The following is an 18,143-nucleotide window of genomic DNA, read 5'->3' as shown; positions in this document are numbered from 1 at the left end:
GTAAACAACTCGCTCCGAGGGTGCATTTCAAGTCACACTCGGAGACTTAGCCGCGAACCAGTATCACCTAAGTAAAAAGCTTCCTCCGAGTGGGCACTCGAGATACACTCGGAGGCTTAGCAGACCCTCACTGAGGCTCATGTGGATGTGAAGACAACTGACAACTACATGCTCCGCATGTTTGCCATTGGCTTCACGAGGAGACGAAACCACGAGTCAAAATCGTGTCAAAAAAAAACTCAGCGAAAGAAGAGGAAAAGATCCGGTTCGAATTCAAATTGGCTCTACGATCAGTCGGCTCGGTATGAATCAAGTTTATCCACACTGAGCCACGAATGTGCTGGCCAACAGCAGTGGCCAAAGTTTAATACAGACTACACTCGGCATACCGAGGTAAATACGCGTTCAGCATAAAGTTTATCAAGCGTCGCCGGGGCTGGTAGGCTCCAGAAAGGTGTCGAGGTCGATTCCATCTGCAATCCGAGTGGCCGTGTCGAGGAAGGTCTCCATGAAATATTCAAATTGAAGCTTCTTGGTGTTGGCGACTTGCAACGTCTTCAGCTTGTCTTCACGGGCTTCCTTGCAGTGCACTCGGACCAGAGACAGCGCCACGTCCGCGCCACACTGATCGGCAGATTTCTTCCATGCCTGCACTCTGCTTGGGACGTCCTCCAATCGGGTCATCAACCCCTCTATCTCGTTCCGGGAGTCATCTTCAGGCCATAGCTCCTTGTCAATTCGGCCGACAACTCCTCTCAGGCGACCAATGAAAGAACCCACCTTGTTAAGGCGGGAATTCACTTGGAACATGTCCCGGTTAGCTTCATCACCGAGTGGAACATTGGGTTGCCCAAGCGACCGTTCAATTTCAGCAGTTTCGGCTTCAACGTCCCGACATAAATCTGCAAAGAAAAGACATGGAAAAAATAAGCGCGGAGTGAACTACAAAGTCAAAGAGCACTCGGCAAGCAACTTACCACCAAGCAGTGCGACCATCTTCTTCGCCCAGTCGCCGACGTAGTTCTCCTGCGCTTTGCACCGATTGTTCATTAACTTCTGCTGGGCCATCCAGTCAGATCTCTCCTTCTTCATTTTTTCTACCTCGGTCACCAGTGCCTTGTTAGTCTCCCGAGATTCCTCCAAAGATTTCTCTCGTTCAGCGAGAGCCTTCTTCATGCTAGTCAGATCATTCACATCCACCTCCAAGTCCGCAACAAGTTGAGTCTTCTCGGCCTTCAGAGCATTATAGGCTGATCTCCTTTCACAAGTCTTCTGTCAAAGAGACACAAAGGGAGGATCAGCCACATTCAACAAGGAAAAAGTCTCGAAAGATATGACAAAACAATAAAAACTCAAAATTCTTCAGACCCCTGCCGATGCAAGCAATCGACAGCGGTCTCGGGGACTACACCCAGTGGGTTCACTGAGAGTGACCCCATTGGTATGAAGCTCGAACAGGTCGGTCCCATTGAGCTCCATAGCAAACCAACAACACTATGAGTAACACTACTCTCGGAGACTACACCCAGCAGGTGCACTCGGCGTGCCCCCACTGGTACCATTCGGCCAGATCAACTCTGATCTGTAGAGATTATGGAAAATACATATAAAGACAACTGCCGGTGCAAGCACTCGACAGAAGTCTCGGGGACTACACCCACTGGGTTCACTCGGAGTGAACCCACTGAAAAATCAACCTACTCTATCCGAGTATCTTGCTGAAACCCCCAGTGGGTACCAAGAGGAATGTAAACACTTACTGGTGCACTTACTTGGATATCATCCCGAAGCTCCAAGCTCTTCTGGTGCAGAGACGCGATGGAGTCATATGCTCCCTTGGCATCGCCCACCATCAGCTCCACTTGCACCATGGCGTCCTTGGCGGCTCCTACCTGATCCTGCGGGAGGCGTCGGGCATCATATTGAACAGCCGACGGACCCGGCGTGGCAGAAGGCTCCCTGGGCATCCCGAGCTCTGCTCTAGTCGATTCCGCCGTGAGGGCCATCGTCTCGGTCGGTGGAACGCTCCTGGCGGGATTGGCAGCAGGTTGGATAACCCCAGAAGCAGGCGCCAAAGCTGGTTCCGACCTCCTTTGGTCGTCATCGTCCAGATGGATCACCTCCGAAGGAAGCCCGACTGAACAAAATAAAAATACAGAAAAAGGTCAAGATCAAAGACAACACTCGCGAAACGGTAGTACAGCTCTCGGAGTCATGACAACGTACCTTGCTGGGACGTGGCGGCATTATCAGTGTCCATGGGATCATCATCCTGACGCGGCGGAGAGGTGGCGGAGGTAGCAGCTTTGTTGAGTGAATTCCACTCGACGGGTAAACATGAATTCCCAAAAAGAAGAGTCCAATCGGATACTGAAGGAAGATGGAAGAGCAAAGACACTTACGCTGAGGCGACCGGAACAACGATCCTCATCCGAGGCAAAGCTTTCCGAGGCTTAGACCCGCTGGGTTTAGCCACCTTGGACGGCTGATTCACGGGCTCGGCAGAAGCGCCCCTGGTTCTGTTCACACTCCGAGCACTCGGGGCCACGGGAGGAGCCGGCAGAGCAGCGGGGTCATGACGGTGCTTGGTTCGTTGTTCTGGTGGTGAGGGTGAGGAGCTCTGCTCCCCACTCTCCTCCTCCTCCTCTTCCATCTGCTCCTCCGTCTCCCCACTGTCAGAGACGTACTCGACGCTATCCGCGCTGCCCTCCATGCTGCCTTCCTCTTCCTCGACTGGATTCCCATTGGAGACTGCAGAATGCCAGTTCGTCCACTCCTGCACAAAACACAGTCGACAACGTCAGTCATCGAGACAAGAAAATCAATAAAACTGAGAAGGTTAAAGGCACTCGACAGCATGTACTCACCTCAGTCGGAGGAGGATTTTCGGCGCGGAAGGCCTTCACCCGCCGAGCTCCCACGGGGTTATCACATGTGCCTGTGATGCTGCGGACCCACGCACTCACAGTCTCCCCGCTCACGTCCTCTGGATGAGACCGAGTGGTATCCGAAGGCCCCGTGTAATCCCACATAGCGTGGTCTCGGGCCTGCAGCGGCTGGATGCGCCGACCCAGAAAAGTCTCGAGCAGGTCCATGCCGGTGACTCTCCTCCGGACGACGGCTATCAGCGCGTCGACCAAAGGCTAGATCTGGGTTCTTTCTCCCTTAGAGAGCGCTAGCTTCCTGGGAGGGCCCGGACGGTCTAAACTGAAAGGTGGCAACCCACTCGAAGCATTCGGGTAAGCAATGTCCTGGCAATAGAACCAGGACGATTGCCAGTTCCTAACTGACTCAGATAGCTGAAGGGAGGGATAGCTACTCTTTGTTTTCTTTTGAAATCCTGAACCCCCGCAGAGCTGGAGGATGTGCGTCTTATCATCAGACTGGCTAAGCTTCTTAACAGTCTGAGATCTAGCGGAGAAAACGTATCTGAAGAGCCCCCAGTGGGGGGGGGGCATCCTATGAAGCACTCACACAGGGTGATGAATGCGAAAAGATGAGCTATCTCATTCGGAGGGAAGTGATGGAGCTGCGCCGCGAAGTAATTCATGATACCTTGGAAGAAAGGATGGGGAGGCAAGGAGAAACCTCTGGCCATGTGGCTGAGCAGCAGAACGCGCTCCCCCTCCTTCGGCGCCGGCTCCGTCTCGCCTTCCGGCAGCCTCCAGGTCTTGTTGACAACCATGCCGTGCTCCACCAGCTCCAGCACGCCGTTCTCCATCACCGAGGAGGGGAGGAAGTCCCCCTGGATCCAGCCTGCCGGCAACGCCCGCTGCCGCCGCTAAGTGGAGGCCGCCCCCTTCTTCTTCTTCTTCGCCTCGAGCTTGCTGGTCTGTCCCTTCGTCATGGCGAGGGTGACGGATCCGCAGAGGAGGAGGGGAAGGAGGTGGCTAGAGGTGCGCAAGGAGTTGCGGGAAAGGGTGAGATTAACGGGAGAAGGATGAGCAGCACAACAGGAAGGTCCGTCGGCGAAGCTTTAATAGGCCTCCGACTGAGTCACCTACAGGTGGGCCCCGGATCTTATCCCCCCAACCGGCCGCTGCAAGATTAGTGGAGAAGATAACGGCGCGGTAATCGAGGAGGCTAAACCTACTCGATGGCGATGTCGTCATTCCCGCTTAGCGCGCAGCAACCGAAATTTGAGGATCCCGGAAAATCCGACGCTGTCAGTATGACCAGTCACGTCGAAAGATTCCGCGGAAGCATTCGGTCCCTCACGGTTCGTTTCACTGGCTATTCACTCGGATCACTAGCTGTAAGGATAAAATGGATCGAGGCAAACACCGCTAAAGTTACCTCAATACCAGTCGGTTCCAAACTCCAGACATCACTTCATCGTTCCAACCCCGATCCATTCGGGGACTAATGATGGGGTTATAGTCCGAGGGTAGGGTCATAGGTCTGCCCTATAGGTCCTACCCAAGGACTACCCTTCATAGAAGACAAGGCCCTTAGACAGTTCCGACTGAACTGAGGGCGCCCCCATCATCCAGTCGGCGACGATCCACTCGGAGCATATTTAACGTTCCGACTGGAATCCACTCTGTACATCATAACCTCCCAGGAGGACAACGGTCATACGTTTTCATACACCATTATTAGCATTTAAAGCTTACGTTACTTGTAACGTAAGCGTTTACTCGCCACTATTCCACCCCTGTCTACCGGGCCATTATGAAGGGCAGCGCACTCTATATAAGCCGCCCTTCCCCATTGGTGCAGGGGTTGGCACTTGCTGTAATCCACAATACACTCGACACAAAGCTCCCAAGAGCACTGAGACATAGGGCTTTTACCTCCACCGTAGAGGGGCCTGAACTCATACATCCTCGCCGTAGCTAGGGCTCTGCCCATATACTTTCGTACCCCATACTTCTACTGTCAGACTTATACCCACGACAGTATGGCAAGAAGCCAAAGTTGTCGTTTCTTAAAGTTTGGGGATATGATGCTTATGTCAAAAAGCTTCAGCCTGAAAAGCTGGAACCCAAAGCGGAAAAGTGCGTCTTCATAGGTTACCCAAAGGAGACAGTTGGGTATACCTTCTCTCTCAGATCCAAGGGCAAAGTGTTTGTCGCTAAGAACGAAGCTTTTCTTGACAAAGAGTTTCTCTCGAAAGAATTGAGTGGGAGGAAGATAAAACTTGATGAGGTTAGAGAACCTTTGCTTCAACAAAATGGTGGCGCGGGGCAGAAAGAAATTTCTATCGAGGTAACACCAGTTGAAGAGGAAGATAATGAAGATGATCATGAAGCTTCAGATCAAGTTACTTTCAGACCTCGCAGGTGGACAAGAGCACGTACTGCTCCCGAGTGGTACGAGAATCCTGTCTTTTCTATCATGTTGTTAGACAACAATGAGCCTGTGAGTTATGGAGAAGCGATGTTGGGCCTAGATTCCAACAAATGGTTAGAAGCCATGAAATCTGAGATAGGATCTATGTAGGAAAACAAAGTGTGGACTTTGGAAGTATTACCTGAAGGTCGCAAGGCTATTCAGAACAAATGGGTTTTTAAGAAGAAGATATAAGAGGACGGTAATGTGACCGTTTATAAAGCTCGACTTGTGGCAAAGGGTTTTTCACAAGTTCAAGGAGTTGACTACGATGAGACATTCTCACCCATAGCGATGCTTAAGTCCGTCCGAATCATGTTAGCAATAGCTGCATTTTTCGATTATGAAATCTGGCAGATGGAAACATAAATGCATGTGTGGGTATATAGACAAAACTATGTCCCTAGTGAGTCTCTAGTAGACTAGTGTGTTGATCAACGATGGTTAAGGTTTCCTAGCCATAGACAAGTGTTGTCACTTGATGACGGGGTCACATCATTAGGAGAATGATGTGATGACAAGACCCAAACTATGAACGTAGCATGTGATCGTGTCATTTTGTTGCTATTGTTTTCTGCATGTCAAGTATTCATTCCTATGACCATGAGATCATGTAACTCACTGACACCGAGGAATGCCTCGTGTGTATCAAACGTCACAATGTTACTGGGTGACTATAAAGGTACTCTATAGGCATCTCCAAAGGTGTCCGTTGAGTTAGCATTGATCAAGACTGGGATTTATCACTCCGTGTGACGTAGAGGTATCTCGGGGCCCACTCGGTAATACAACATTACATATAAGCCTTGAAAGCAATGTGACTAAAAAGTTAGTCACGTGACCCAAACTATGAGCCCTCTTTGGATGCACTTCGAGAGGGGGATCGATCATGAAGAGCATGTACATAAACCTTGATGCTCCCATGGTGATGTGTGAGTAGTCTATCACAGACCTACGAGTCCCTAGATAGTACCTAGATTTCTCTCTCTCTCTCTCTCTCTCTAGAAAAGTAATTTTGTGCTTTCAATATGCACCATTCAAAATCACGTCATCAATTTTTAACCCTTTCTGACTTCATTTGCAATATTTCATGCATTTAATGATTTTTTGAGATAAATGATCGTGAAATTGAAAATAACTACTCCCTCCATCACAGTTTGTAGGGCGCATCTCGTTCAGCTCTGGGCCCAAGGTGCGTCCTGATAGGCAGGAAATAAGGAGCCTCCAGCGCTGCAAAAGTAAAGAAGAGGCGCCTAATGATGCGTTAAACCAGCGCTTCGTAACCTCTTCCTCCAATAAAGGAAGGAACCGATCGCATGCATTGGTGGAGCGAAATTGTAGCCAGTTTCCTTGTTCCTCCCGCGACCTCCTTTCTCCCCACGCGCTTTCCTTTCTCCTCGCGCGCTCGGTTTCCATCTAAATCTCCCCGCGCTCTTTCCTTTCTCCCCCGCTCGGTTTCCATACAAAGCTCCCGCCGATTTCGGAGTATAAGTAGCTGCGGCGATGGAGGGACACGAACAGACGGCTCCATCTTTTCTCCTCTCTCCTCTCTCCAATGGCGCCGCCGCAGCAAGGTGCAGAAGATCGCCGGCCTCCTGCTCTTGGCCTCCGTGGGCTTTCTAGGGTCGCTTTCCAGTCGAGAGCACCGCCGCCCGGAGGTCTTCCTCCTCTTGGTCTCATCGGACGCTCGGGTGCTTCTTCCTTCTCCATCGGCACGGCTGGTTTCGAGCGTCTTCCTCCTCCGACTACTTTGCCTCGACGGCGCGTCGGCCTCGCACGGCCATCTCGTGCTCCGGCACCTAACGAGGCCGGTTCCTCGAACTGGAGTGCCTCCGTCGGCGAGGCGGGTACAGGCAGCGGAGGGATCGGCAGTTCTACATTCGTCAGGTTTAACCTCATCAATGGCAGCGGCTGGATCTCGTTTGGCGGTGGCGGTGCCGGCGTGATCTCGTTTGGCGGCGGCGGCGGCGAGTCCTTGGGCTTCACGTTCAGTACCGGCGCCGGTGGCAACGGAGAGAAGGATCCTCCCATGATGGAAGCACATAAGGTAGATCATGCATGTAAAGAAGCTGTGATCATGCAGTTTTTTTGCCGTAGACCATGCAGTTTTTTTTGCCGTAGATCATGCAGTCCCTGGGCTTCACGTGAAGCCCGTAGATCATGCAGTTTTTTTTGCCGTAGATCATGCAGTTTTTTTTGCTGTAGATCATGCAGTCCCTGGGCTTCACGTAAAGTCCGTAGATCATGCAGTTTTTTTTGCCGTAGATCATGCATGTATAGAAGCTGTGATGGAGGGAGTATGCAAACAAATCATGCATGTATAGAAGCCGTAGATCATGCAATTTTTTCCACAACAAATCAATACAGCTTTGACGTAGATCAGCTTTGACGTAGATCACAGATGGAGATTTCTTTCCACAACCCCACCATAATCTACGTACTCCTAGAGATTTTCTGTTTTTGCTGTATAGATTTCTTTCCACAACTCCTTATGCATATCCCATCTTTGTTTATCGCCGCCGTAATCGCACAATCCTTGCACCAATAATTGTCACAGAGGCAAGGATTTCCACACGAGGTGCAAGAACGCAAATCTTTTGGTACCGGTAGCCTACACCCCGGGCAAAGGAATATGGAAGCCTCACCACGGATGCCACACTTGAGGCACAAAGCCGGATGAATGCACACCTCACAAGTTGAGGTCGGGTTGGAGTAGGTTTTGCGTACCATCTCTTGCTCTTGCACCATCTCCTTCACGGCATGAACTTCCACCACGCCTTGCACCTCCTCCATGGCAGCAACTTCCACCACGCCTTGCACCTCCTCCATGGCAGCAACTTCCACCACGCCTTGCACCTCCTCCATGGCAGCAACTTCCACCACGCCTTGCACCTCCTCCATGGCAGCAACTTCCACCACGCCTTGCACCTCCTCCATGGCAGCAACCTCCACCACGCCTTGCACCTCCTCCATGGCAATCTCCACCACGCCTTGCACCTCCTCCATGGCAATCTCCACCACAAGGGAGCCGAAGGAGAGAGAGAGGGAGAAACTGGAAGGGAGCAATCTCCACCACGCATGGCACCGGTTATATACCTCACATGGCAGCCGAAGGAGAGAGAGAGGATGCCTCACATGCACTCATGTTCACACTTGCATGCCTCACATTGCACTCATGTTCACACTTGCATGCGAGGACAAAACAATTCCCACTAGCACTTGTGTTCACACTTGCATGCCTCACATGCACTCATGTTCACACTTGATGCGGGAGGACAAAGCAAACCACGTTCCCACTAACCAGCGCTTGAAGGAGTAGTACTAATGCGTCCAATTAATAGGAGTAGTTAAGGAGGTGCGCCCTATTTCCATGGGATTGTGAAAAAATCTGTTTTTGAAAAGGCGCCCTACAAACTGTGATGGAGGGAGTACAAATGAACTCTGAAAAGGCTGAAACTTATTATGGTATCATCATATCATCCACATAGCATGTGCTAAAAAGTTGATAAGGTTACAACAAAAACTGGGTGCACTTCATGTACAAACTGAACAATCTCTTTCGAAGTTTCAGGGTTTCAGACGAAAACTTAGGTTTTACAAAGACATTTCATTTTTTAAAACTTATTTTAACTCCACACGTTTTGTGCTTTCAATATGCACCATACAAAGCCACGTCATCAATTTTCAACCATTTCTGACTTCATTTACAATATTTCATGCATTTAATGATTTTTAAGCTATAAAAGTAAAAGAGCTAAGCAAAATCTATTTTTGATTAAAACACCCATTTAAAATAACCTAAAAATTACCAAATTTTATATAATGATAAAACACACTAATATTAAACGACGGGAAAAAGAATCACTCAAAAATATTTTTTCAAAGTAAAGTTATTCACAAAGTAGTGATTCATACAAATTTCAAAGAATTCAAATTTAAACTATTTAAATTTGAAAACTACTAGCACTAACAGAAAGTTTATAATTTTTGTGACCTAAAGCAGAAAGATTCATTAAAAACTATAAATATTCTAACAGTTATTCCAAATCTAAAAAAAAAAATTATCCTATTTAGAAAAATAAAACAAGCCAAAAAAGAGAAAATAGACCTTTAGTCCCGGTTGGAGCCACCAACCGGGACTAAAGGTCCCTTCCCGCGTGAAATTTAGGTTGTCAAAAAGAAGTTCTTTAGTCCCGGTTGGTGGCTCCAACCTAGACTAAAGGAAGGGCCTTTAGTCCCGGTTGGAGACATCAACGGGACTAAAGGGGGGTCTCATTTAAACCGGGACTAATGCCTACCGAGCTTTGTCAGGCGTCCAAGCCGCTCGAACTGGGACTAATGCTCATATTATTCCCGGTTCGTAACGCGATCGAGACTATTGCTCTGATCTAGTTAGGACGAAAACTCTGTTTTCTATTAGTGAAAGGTTCCATTCCAACCGGGAATAAAGATGGTCATGCCCCCGTCCGCTCCTAGACGTTGGAAGCGTGACTAATGCTCACATTAGTCGTGGGTCCAAACCCGACCGAAAATAAAGGTCCGAACGAAATGCCAGTTTTTCACTAATGTGGTGAATATAACAGCTCTCATGTTGTCATGCATTGAGAAGCAATTTTTGGTTCTCTAGAAACTGACTTTACGGGTGAAGTGCTCCGAAGTACAGGACTACGATAGTTTGATTAGGGGGTTAAGTAATCTGAAATGAATTTAAGAGAGTTTAGACCAAAGCCAACAACTCCTGAGTGAGGAGTGTAAATTGAGAGCGCGGGCATCCGCAGTGGGACAGTGTATAATAACCAGTTGATTCATGCGCGCACACCTTGGCAACACAATGTCGTCGTTCTCCGGTACCTTTCCTTCCAGCTGGTTTTCTTCTGTGACACGGAGCCATATCTTCACTTCTACTAATTGCAAGCGTACACGTTTTTCCTAAATATGTCACTCCATACCAATACAGATATATGTACGTATACTACATACTATTTTTCCGTTTCTAAATATAAATCTTTTTAAAGATTTTGCTACGTACAAAGCAAAAAAAGTGAATCTATGTTCTAAAATATGTTTATATACATCCGTATGTAGTTTTTTAGTGAATTCTTTAAAAAGAATTATATTTAGAAATGGATGAAGTATATGTTACTCCCTCCGTTCCAAAATATAAGACCTTTTAGGTATTTCATTAGGAGACTACATACGGAGCAAAATGAGTGAATCTATACTATAAGATATGTCTATGTACATCCGTATGTAGTTTATAGTACAATCTCTAAAAGGTCTTATATTTAGGAACGGAGGAAGTATACTAATAATGCAAAGCAACGTATGGTTGGATGGTTAGAGGAAGAGCGGAATTCTCATTCCATCAGTGTTCAAGTCCTGGTGCTTGCATTATTTCTAGATTTATTTTAGAATTTCCGGTGATACACTTTCAGTGAAAGGAGACGTTCCTGTCGACGACGATGCACCTACGATGACTACGTAAATTTTATGATGATATGCCGTCTCGTTTTTTCGAAGGTGCTCATAGGGATATGATGTACGTGTCTGTATTCATAGAGGTGAGTGTATGTGCATGTATATGAGCGCTTATGTGTGTACCATGTTAAAATAAATATTATACCAATAATAATATATATATGTGTGAGGTGAGTTTTGGTCGGTTGTGTTTGATCCGTCAAAACTCGGAAAATGGTTCTTGCGGCGGTGCGGTATGACCAGACGGAACAAAAGCGCACCACCGTACGTACGGCGGCTTCCAGTTGCAGTATTTGCAGCCGATGGTTACGAGCAATAGCGACTAGCTAGCGCTCCGCACAGCAGTCCCTATATAATCCTTCGCCTGGCAAGCATCTGGTCGACACGAAAAAGGCAGGGAAATCAGCTGTCTAGCTAGTCGCACGTAGGCACTTACACTATGGCCCCGGCAGTCACTCGCCGAGCCAACGCTCTCCGCGTCGAGGCCCCGGACGGCAATGCCGAGAGCGGGCGCGCCAGCCTAGCAGCAGACTCCCCCGCGGCCAAGCGGGCCATCGATGCCAAGGACGATGTGTGGGTGGCCGCGGCTGAGGGAGACGCGTCTGGAGCCAGCGCCGGCAACGGCGACCGGCCGCCGCTGTTCCGGACCATGAAGGTCAAGGGAAGCATCCTCCATCCTTACAGGTCCGTCTGCGCGCCATTCTTCTATAGCTAGCCTGCCTGCATGCAAGCATGCATGCTGTTCCCGTACCGCTACGCTTCTGAACTCGGACGGCTGTCGTTTTGTACCAGGTTCATGATCCTCGTGCGCTTGGTCGCCGTCGTCGCGTTCTTCGCGTGGCGCCTGAAGCACAAGAACCACGACGGCATGTGGCTCTGGGCCACGTCCATGGTCGCCGACGTCTGGTTCGGCTTCTCATGGCTCCTCAACCAGCTGCCCAAGCTCAACCCCATCAAGCGCGTCCCCGACCTGGCCGCCCTCGCCGACCAGTGCGGCTCCTCCGGCGACGCCAACCTGCCAGGCATCGACATCTTCGTCACCACCGTGGACCCCGTGGACGAACCCATCTTGTACACCGTGAACACCATACTCTCCATCCTCGCCACCGACTACCCTGTCGATAAGTACGCCTGCTACCTCTCAGACGACGGCGGCACGTTGGTGCACTACGAGGCCATGATCGAAGTGGCCAATTTCGCGGTGATGTGGGTCCCTTTTTGCCGGAAGCACTGTGTCGAGCCAAGGTCCCCCGAGAACTACTTTGGGATGAAAACGCAGCCGTACGTCGGGAGTATGGCTGGAGAATTCATGAGGGAGCATAGGCGTGTGCGCAGAGAGTATGATGAGTTCAAGGTGAGGATAGACTCCCTGTCCACCACCATCCGCCAAAGATCTGATGCGTACAACTCGAGCAACAAAGGAGATGGTGTGCGTGCAACCTGGATGGCTGATGGGACACAATGGCCTGGTACGTGGATTGAGCAGGTTGAGAACCACCGGAGAGGACAACATGCTGGAATTGTTCAGGTAAAACTTATAGGTTGCACCTTCCTCATAATTTATGAGTCTAGCGACAGATCTCAGTCTTAAAGCTCAGTCCACGAGATTAGTCGTTGGATAGTGATTTGGTGGCTTAAAACGAAAAGGAAAGGGCATCATAATGAAAATAAGAAATTCTTTAATTTTAGACTTGTACACTAATAAAAAAGAACATCCACGCACCCATTAATTGATCTTGAGAGCAAATCAAAATGAATAATCTTCTCAAGTACTGAGAGTAAACTAACAAAAAACAATGGGATGACTGGGAGTCTGAGACCTATCATTTTCTCAAATTTATTCGATAAAACAAGCTTTGCATTAACATTTTTTTTTGGCAGGTCATACTAAGCCATCCTAGTTGCAAACCGCAACTGGGGTCTCCGGCGAGCACTGACAATCCACTTGACTTCAGCAACGTTGACACGAGGCTGCCCATGCTCGTCTACATGTCCCGGGAGAAGCGCCCCGGTTATAACCACCAAAAGAAGGCAGGCGCCATGAACGTGATGCTCCGTGTCTCGGCGTTGCTCTCCAACGCGCCATTCGTCGTCAATTTTGACTGCGACCACTACATCAACAACACGCAAGCTCTCCGCGCCCCTATGTGCTTCATGCTCGACCCTCGCGACGGTCAGAACACGGCCTTCGTCCAGTTTCCGCAGCGCTTCGACGACGTCGACCCGACGGACCGCTACGCCAACCACAACCGTGTCTTCTTCGACGGTACCATGCTCTCCCTCAACGGCCTTCAAGGGCCTTCCTACCTCGGCACTGGCACCATGTTCCGTCGTGTCACGCTCTATGGCATGGAGCCACCACGTTATAGAGCGGAGAACATCAAGCTTGTAGGTAAGACCTATGAGTTCGGTAGCTCGACGTCTTTCATCAATTCCATGCCGGACGGCGCAATCCAAGAGCGGTCTATCACGCCGGTGTTGGTCGACGAGGCACTCAGCAATGACCTGGCTACCCTGATGACGTGTGCTTACGAGGACGGGACCTCATGGGGGAGAGACGTTGGGTGGGTGTACAACATCGCGACGGAGGACGTGGTGACCGGATTCCGCATGCACCGGCAGGGGTGGCGCTCCATGTATTGCTCCATGGAGCCGGCCGCCTTCCGCGGAACAGCGCCGATCAACCTCACCGAGCGCCTTTACCAGGTGCTCCGGCCGCCGTATCCACCCTCGAGATGTTCTTCTCCCACAGCAACGCTCTCATGGCCGGCCGCCGTATCCACCCTCTGCAGCGTGTCGCGTACCTCAACATGTCGACCTACCCGATCGTCACGGTGTTCATCCTGGCCTACAACCTCTTCCCCGTCATGTGGCTCTTCTCCGAGCAGTTCTACATCCAGAGGCCGTTCGGCACGTACATCATGTACCTCGTCGGCGTCATAGCGATGATTCACGTGATCGGCATGTTCGAGGTGAAATGGGCGGGGATCACGCTGCTCGACTGGTGCCGCAACGAGCAGTTCTACATGATCGGGGCGACGGGCGTGTACCCGACGGCGGTGCTTTACATGGCGCTCAAGCTTGTCACGGGGAAGGGGATATACTTCAGGCTCACATCCAAGCAGACGGACGCTTGCTCCAACGACAAGTTCGCCGACCTGTACACGGTGCGGTGGGTGCCGCTGCTGTTCCCGACGGTCGCAGTGCTCATCGTGAACGTCGCGGCTGTCGGGGCAGCGATAGGCAAGGCAGCAGCGTGGGGCTTCTTCACGGACCAGGCGCGGCACGTGCTGCTCGGGATGGTGTTCAACGTGTGGATCCTCGTGCTCCTCTACCCGTTTGCGCTCGGGATCATGGGGAAATGGGGGAAGAGACCCATCATCCTGTTCGTCATGTTGATCATGGCCATTGGCGCCGTCGGGCTCGTGTATGTCGCCTTCCATGATCCCTACCCAACTGATTTTTCAGAAGTTGCAGCTTCTCTTGGTGAAGCATCGCTGACCGGGCCATCTGGGTAGACACGTACGGCTCTTTTTTTTACAAGTACAGCCAGAGTCACTGCAATAATTTGAGTGTGTGTATTCATGTCTACTTATATAGCATGAGAACTGGTCATTGTGTGCCACTCCTCTACTCTAGTAGAGTATAAATGTACCTATCTTTTCTTTGGAAAAAAACTGAAGTGCGGCTTGTGCTCTTTTGGTGAGAACTAAGAACAACTCTAGCAATCTGCTAGTACCTTTTTAGCCTGCCATGGAGTACTAACAGACACGACTGTGGGTCAATTCCTGATCGAGATGTTGCTTTTTAAGCCCCCTCATGTTCGAGTATAAATGTACCTATCTCTTCTTCTGAAAAAATTGTATGTGGTTTGTGCTCTCTAGTGCCTATTGTTGAAAATATGCCCTAGAGGCAATGATAAAATAGTTATTATTACATTTCCTGTTTCAAGATAATCGTTTATTATCCATGCTATAATTGTATTGAATGAAAGCATAGATATATGTGTGGATATATAGACAAAACAATGTCCATAGCAAGCCTCTAGTTGGCTAGCCAGTTGATCAAGGATGGTTAAGGTTTTCTGACCATATGCAAGTGTTGCCACTTGATAAGTGGGTCACATCATTAGGAGAATCATATGATGGACTAGACCCAAACTATGAACGTAGCATGTGATCGTGTCATTTTGTTGCTATTGTTTTCTGCGTGTCAAGTATTCATTCCTATGACCATGAGATCATGTAACTCATTGACACGGAGGAATACCTTGTGTGTATCAAACGTCACAACGTTACTGAGTGACTATAAAGGTGCTCTAAAGGTATCTCCCAAGGTGTCCATTGAGTTGACATGGGTCAAGACTGAGATTTGTCACTCCATGTGACGGAGAGGTATCTCGGGGCCCATTCGGTAAAAAAACATCACAACAAGCCTTGCAAGCAACGTGACTCAAGTGTAAGTCACGGGATCTTGTATTACGGAACGAGTAAAGAGACTTGCCGGTAACGAGATTGAAATAGGTATAGGGATACCGACGATCAAATCTCGGGCAAGTAACATACCAAAGGACAAAGGGAATGTTATACGGGATTATATGAATCCTTGGCACAAAGGTTCAACCGATAAGATTTTCGTACAGTATGTAGGATCCAATATGGACATCCAGGTCCCGCTATTGGATATTGACCGAGGAGTGTCTCGGGTCATGTCTGCATAGTTCTCGAACCCGCAGGGTCTGCACACTTAAGGTTCGATGTCGTTTTAGTATAGTTGAGTTATATGTGTTGGTGACCGAAGGTTGTTCGGAGTCCCGGATGAGATTACGGACGTCACGAGGGTTTCCGGAATGGTTCCGAAACGAAGCTTGATATATAGGATGGTTTCATTCGATCACCGGAATGTTTTCGGGCATTACCGGCACTGTACCGGGAGTGACGAATGGGTTCCGGGTATTCACCGGGAGGGGCCCACCCACCCGGAAGTGAGCCCAGTAACCCTAGGGTGGCGCACCAGCCCTTAGTGGGCTGGTGAGGCCAACCCAAAAGGGCTATGGCGCCACAAGTGGAAAAACCGAAGGAAAAGAAAAAACAAGGAAAGAGGGAGATGGGAAGGAAGGAGTGGACTCCTTCCCCCAAACCGAATTGGGGTGGGAGTCCACCTCCTCCCATCGGCCGGCGCCCTTGGGGCTCCCTTGAGCCCCAAGGGTAGCCCCTCCCCTCCTCCTATATATACTGGTGGTTTTAGGGCTTTTGAGACACAACTTTGCCACGTGCAACTCAAACCTATACCACGTAGTTCTTCCTCTAGATCGGATTTCTGCAGAGCTCGGGCGAAGCCATGCAGGAGTAGATCATCAGCACCACCGGCGCGTCGTCACGCTGCCGGAGAACTCAACTACTTCTCTGGCTCTCTTGCTAGATCAAGAAGGTCGAGATCGTCATCGAGCTGTACGTGTGCTGAACGCGGAGGTGTCGTCCGTTCGGCGCTAGATCGGAACGGATCATGGGACGACAGTGATTTGAATCACGAAGTTGTCCCACTACATCAACCGTGTTTCTTAACGCTTCCCGCTTAGCGATCTACAAGGGTATGTGGATCCAATCTTCGTCTCGTAGATGAACATCACCATGATAGGTCTTCATGTGCGTAGGAAATTTTTTGTTTCCCATGCAATGTTCCCCAACAGTGGTATCAGAGCTAGGTTCATGCGTAGATGTTATCTCGAGTAGAACACAAAAGTTTTTGTGGGCGTTGATGTTCGATTTGCGGCCCTCCTCAGTCTTTTCTCGATTCGGCGGTATTGTTGGATTGAAGCGGCCCGGACCGATATTACTCGTACGCTTACGAGAGACTGGTTTCATCGACCAACATGCAACTCGTTGTATAAAGATGACTGGCGGGTGACTTTTATTCAACTTTAGTTGATTTGGATTTGACCGAGGCGGTCGTTGGAGAGAGGTTAAATAGCAATTTGCACATCTCCGTTGTGGTTTTTGCGTAAGTAAGATGCGATCATACTAGATACCCATAGCAACCACGTAAACACATGCAACAACAAAATTAGAGGACGTCTAACTTGTTTTTGCAGGGTATGCTTGTGATGTGATATGGCCAAAGACATGATGTGATATATTGGATGTATGAGATGATCATGTTGTAATAGTTAATATCGACTTTGCACGTCAATGCTACGGCAACCGGCAGGAGCCATATGGTTGTCTTTGAACTAACCTTCGTGTTTGCAGATGTGTTTACTATATTGCTAGGTTGTAGCTTTAGTAGTAATAGCATAGATAGAATGACAACCTCGATGGCAGCACAATGATCGAGATCATGATGATGGGGATCATGGTGTGGCGTCGGTGACAAGAAGATCATGCCGGTGCTTTGGTGATGGAGATCAAGAAGCACAAGATCATGGCCATATCATGTCACTTATGAATTACGTTTGATGTTAGTCCTTTTATGCACCTTATATTGCTTAGAACAACGGTAGCATTATAAGGTGATCCCTCACTAAAATTTCAAGATGAAATTGTGTTCTTCCTGACTGTGCACCGTTGCGATAGTTCGCCGTTTTGAGACACCACGTGATGATCGGGTGTCATAGACTCAACGTTCACATACAACGGGTGCAAAACAGGTTCACACGCGGAACACTCGGGTTAAACTTAACGAGCCTAGCATGTGCAGACATGGCCTCGGAACACATGAGACCGAAAGGTCGAGCATGAATCGTATAGTTGATATGATTAGCATAGAGATGTTTACCACTGAAACTATACTCAACTCACGTGATGATCGGACTTGAGTTAGCGAATTTGGATCATGCACCACTGAAATGACTCGAGGGATGTATTTTTTGAGTGGGATTTTATTAGTAATTTGATTAGTTAAACTCTAATTGTCTTGAACATAGTCTAAGTCCACTTTGCAATATTTTATGTTATAGATCAATGGCTCACGCAGTAGCAACCCTAAATTTCAATACATTCCTAGATAAAGCTTAGTTGAAAGATGATGGAAGCAACTTTGTAGACTGGGCACATAATCTTAGGCTCATCCTATAAGTTGGAAAAAATAATTATGTCCTTGATGCTGCGCTAGGAGATGAACCACCCACTACGTCTGACCAAGATGTTTTGAACGCTTGGCAATCGCGTAAGGAGGACTACTCAGTAGTTCAATATGCATTCTTGTATGGCTTAGAACCGGGACTTCAATGTCGCTTTGAGCGTCATGGAGCATTTGAAATGTTCCAGGAGTTGAAGTTTATCTTTTAGAAGAACACCCGGATCGAGAGGTATGAGACCTCTGATAAATTCTAT

At 48.9% G+C, this 18,143-nt stretch overlaps 1 protein-coding gene across 1 annotated transcript; it reads left to right on the top strand.

Moving 5' to 3' along the window:
• Positions 1-11,190: 11,190 nt before the first annotated feature.
• Positions 11,191-14,518, top strand: LOC123425745 (putative mixed-linked glucan synthase 1). The gene is given in 4 exon segments (XM_045109461.1): positions 11,191-11,496; positions 11,605-12,340; positions 12,694-13,525; positions 13,528-14,518. Coding segments are annotated over 4 exon segments (2,616 nt in total). The 5' UTR covers positions 11,191-11,251; the 3' UTR covers positions 14,331-14,518.
• Positions 14,519-18,143: the final 3,625 nt, after the last annotated feature.

This window comes from Hordeum vulgare, chromosome 2H, assembly GCF_904849725.1.
Source record: "Hordeum vulgare subsp. vulgare chromosome 2H, MorexV3_pseudomolecules_assembly, whole genome shotgun sequence".
Classification (NCBI taxonomy): domain Eukaryota; kingdom Viridiplantae; phylum Streptophyta; class Magnoliopsida; order Poales; family Poaceae; genus Hordeum; species Hordeum vulgare.
This window is presented reverse-complemented; position numbering and strand designations above follow the sequence as displayed.